At 27.2% G+C, this 4,093-nt stretch overlaps 1 protein-coding gene across 3 annotated transcripts in view; it reads left to right on the top strand.

The window, feature by feature from the left end:
- Window positions 1-4,038, top strand: part of LOC108740331 (kinesin-like protein Klp68D) — a 75,170-nt gene extending 71,132 nt beyond the window's left edge. For 2 of the 3 annotated variants that reach the window (XM_025977036.1, XM_025977038.1), the window contains one exon: window positions 3,916-4,038. In XM_025977036.1, coding sequence (XP_025832821.1) covers window positions 3,916-4,033 — 118 coding nt within the window. In that variant the 3' untranslated portion in view covers window positions 4,034-4,038. Of the gene's footprint in view, window positions 1-1,179; window positions 1,450-3,915 lie in introns of those variants that run through there. The other variant, XM_025977037.1, reaches the window with a different exon arrangement.
- Window positions 4,039-4,093: the final 55 nt, after the last annotated feature.

Below are 4,093 nucleotides of genomic sequence, written 5' to 3'. Positions count from 1 at the left end.
ATTTTAGTGATGTTTGTGAACATCAAAATTATTTTAAACTGTTTTAATATATTTTTTGCTTTTAAGGAAAATAGCCGACGAATCCTTTTAAGTGTCTTACCTTATGTGTATAATATTTATTAAAACTAAAAAGTTTTTTTTTTTATTATTTATATTTCTGTTACTCTTCTGTAGATATTAATTTTGAGTTAAGAATGTGTATAAATGTATATAGCCACCCTGTTTTATTCGTTGTATCTTTAAATACCCCAGTGGCATAGAAATATTTTGGGTTAATGAAATTAGGTAATTTCTAAAGCTACTTTAATACAATTTACCTTGGAATTATCTAACATCGCGTGTCACGAAACAAATAAAATAAAAATAATAGACAACTCAATGAAATTAAAATGATATTAGTCATAGAGAACAAATGATTAAAACCACAGTTACAGATGTATTTAAATACGTTAGCACGCACAAAACCAAATTTGTAGAAATTTGAACAATGGTAATTTTTGTATGAAGAATTCAAAAGAAAATTTAATTTCAAATTAATTTTTGCGAATAGTTACTTGAGTTTGTATTAAACATAAATTTTTCAAAACCAACGATAGGATTTTCTTAAAAACTATAAACCTCGCACAAGAACAAATTAGAATAAAAATAGGTCTTATGATAAGAGTGCTACCAATTTGTGCTCGGCAGTTTGTTGCGCAGTATGATAGTGCGCATCCAATAGGAGGAGTTAAGGAGTGGGTAGTCACTTATCGCGCAGAGATTGCGTCTACTGTTATGACGTTTTTCAGACATTTTTGCTTTGGGTTAAACTTTTGCTACTGTCTCTAGTCTTTTTGGGTATAGGTTTGTAAAGATGGTTGATATTGGATGATATATCACGGTATGAAAGAAAGTCTTGTTTAACATACCTGACAATGAGTTCTATGGACCATCAGCCGTCCAAATTTAAACGAATTATACTAGTACTTACATAGATATATTCTGATATCTTTGTAGGCCCTATAAGGTTTTATGCAAATTCAGCGTTACATATAAATACAGTATACATACACATTTTGTTTTTCCTGGATTTACAATTTTTAAGCACGTGATTCAAAATGTAACTGTTATGTGCTACGTATTAATACAATATATTAGTAATGTGCAACTTTTTTTTATTAATTTCCGATGTTTTTACAGAATTAAACCCATTCCAAAATCTGCTAAAACTGCATACTAGATTGGATGACTGGGATACATACATACATGTACACTTTTACGTTTTCTTTCCTTTCTTTTTGTATTCGTACAGTAGTATTTATACGAATTGCTAGTCACTGCTAATTTTTTAAATTTTATCTAAATGTATATTAACACATTGACATGCAATATTCGAAATAGGTTAATATTTTTCGAATTTTCAAGTTATGTTTTCTGAGCAAATATAAACAATTATATTCGCTAATCAAGAATGAAAAATATAATATAATATAAAATGCTGATTTTATTTTATCAAAATAAATTTAAGGGCATTTTGAATCTAATATTAATATTGATTTCGATTAAACACTTTTTTTAGTTTGGTAAATTACCAAAATATTAAGAAATCCAAAAATAATTACATTTTTGCCAGGAAACATAGTTTTAAAGTTTGTATTAGATTTCTTTTTGTATTAAGCCAAAGGACATGTTGTTTCCTTTCATAAAATTAAACTCCTTTAAAATTGTCAAAAACAGCAGTAGATTAAAAATAGTTACATTTAAATTATCCTTAACAACTGAATGCATAATCAAACAGAAAAGATGTTGGAATAAAAATTTGAAAGGAATTAAGAAAAAGTATTTACCCAAAACTCAAAATCAGAAGCAAATAAAGATTCAAGCTTCAAAAATATTCAAAATTATACTTGTAGTGTTTTCGTGTTCTTACGCTATTGTAAAAATTTAAATTTTCCTTTTTATTTCTGGTAGTTTATAGCAATGGCTACCTCTATTGTATTTTATTACTACTTACTATGCTTTAAATCACTGTACAGACTAATTCATAAATACAACTAAAGAAAAAGAAATTGAACTAACTTTTTCAAAATTTTACTTTTTTTTTCTGCCACCTCTAAACTGTTTTTTTTTTCATTTCGTTAATCATCCAAGGGGATGATCGAGTCTGAAGTCTAAAATGACAGTTGATATGTAATTTATTTTTACAAAAAAACTACTGTAATATATGAGTATTGTCGGTTTTTCGTTAAACTAGCAAATCGTTTAGCTGATAAATAACTTTGACAGTCAATCAGCTTTAAAAGGAACAATATGCCTTTTTGGTTTTTAACTTTTGTATTTTTACACTTATAAATTAAATCTTATGTTGGTAATAACGTTTTCAGCAATCACTTAATACTTTTATTTAACAAAAAACACCAAAGTCACAAAAGTGGTCAGGTTACCGAAAAAAAAATATCTATTATCGTAATAGAACAAATTTTTATCTAACGAGGAATTTTTAAATTTATATTTTTTATACTGTTTTTGTTAATGTCCTGCTTAAGTCAGTATTATATATACGACATAATATAATGATTGTAATAATAATGATGATAGTGATGTTAGCTTTTTGCGCAAAAAAAAGTATACCTATTGTACAACTTGTTTTTAGCTTGTGTAAGTTTTGAAGTAAGAAATTTTTACTAGTCGTAAATTTTTTCATTGTGATATAGATTACTTGTGGCGAAACGTTCTTCGTGTAAAGTTCGTTTCTTATGTTTTAGTCAATAAGCGTCATCCTCTTTGTTGTATAATATGTTACATATGTTATTTAATTTAAATATGTTGTTTTTTTTTTAATAAAATTATTTTGAAAGAAATGTGGACATAAATAAAAGCCTTTCATATAAAAATGTGAGCCACCTAATGATAAATATAACAAAAACAAAAAGGTGTTTCTACTTTGTTCATTTCTGAACAACCGTTTTAAGTTTCCAAGTAGTTTGTTATGCTCATAGCCGCCATTTCTACGTCTACGTCAGAATTAAAACAAAATATTGAAAAAACTATCAATACCTTCTTTTGATTCAATTTTAGGTTTAATGAAAAAAGTTTTATAGCTTTTATACTGAAAATTGATTTAATTTTAGTGATGTTTGTAGGGTTACCAACTCAAAATTTTAGAATATCCGGAAATATGTATTTCGAATAAGTCTAGAGACATTCATTTTACGAAAAAGGCTTATTCGTTTTGGATAGTTGAAAAATAATCAACTAGTAGATTAATTAATTTATTTAAATAATATATATTTTAATAATACAAACTCCAGTTCTCATAATAATGTCACGTATTTAAACACCTTCTCACCCTATTACTACTTTTATTTAACTATCTGCTATTTAATTATGACTTCTATTATTAACTAATTAATAATTCACCACTATATAAACACTTTGTCACTTATTCGCTTCGTATCGCCTCGAACTCGTTCTCGTACTAACTCTACTCGATCTCGCGTCAATTATTTATAGGACTGGCCGTGTCGCAGAATGTTCCAGTATATACCGTCTAGAAACCTGATCTTCATTGCCACTATGTATGTTGTATGTTGGGTTACCTACATACATGTAACAATAATATAGCGTTCACTAGCTCACTCTATACTCTATGTAGAAAATCAGCATAGTAACTAGATTGTATATGACAATATACGTATCAATAACAACATTTTGCCAATAAAGAAGCAATCAAATTTCGTTTTACATAAAAATTGAAAAATCTGGAGATTATTTTTAATAAACTGGAGTCTCCGTACTAAAACTGAAGAGTTGGTAACCCTAAGTGTTGGTTAATATTTATTTTAAATATATTATTTATTTTTAGTACTAGTATTACATATTATGCCTCTGGTAAGTCTAAGTTTCTGTATAAATTAATGAATTGTATTATTTCAGAAATAACACTGATTTATTATTGGAAATGAAAAAATTACCCCTCCTAACAATTTTTCCTTCAACTCCTTCAGAGAATCAGAATATTCCCTACAATTCATTTTACTATCATCAGCCGTGAACCAAAAGCGCCATTTTGCGTGTAAGTATATTTTTATGTATCTTTTACGTTTTCTTTCCT

The sequence above is a fragment of the Agrilus planipennis genome, unplaced genomic scaffold, assembly GCF_000699045.2.
Source record: "Agrilus planipennis isolate EAB-ADULT unplaced genomic scaffold, Apla_2.0 scaffold205, whole genome shotgun sequence".
Taxonomy (NCBI): Eukaryota; Metazoa; Arthropoda; class Insecta; order Coleoptera; family Buprestidae; genus Agrilus; species Agrilus planipennis.
Note: the sequence above shows the minus strand (reverse complement) of the source record. Positions and strands in the feature narration are given on the sequence as shown.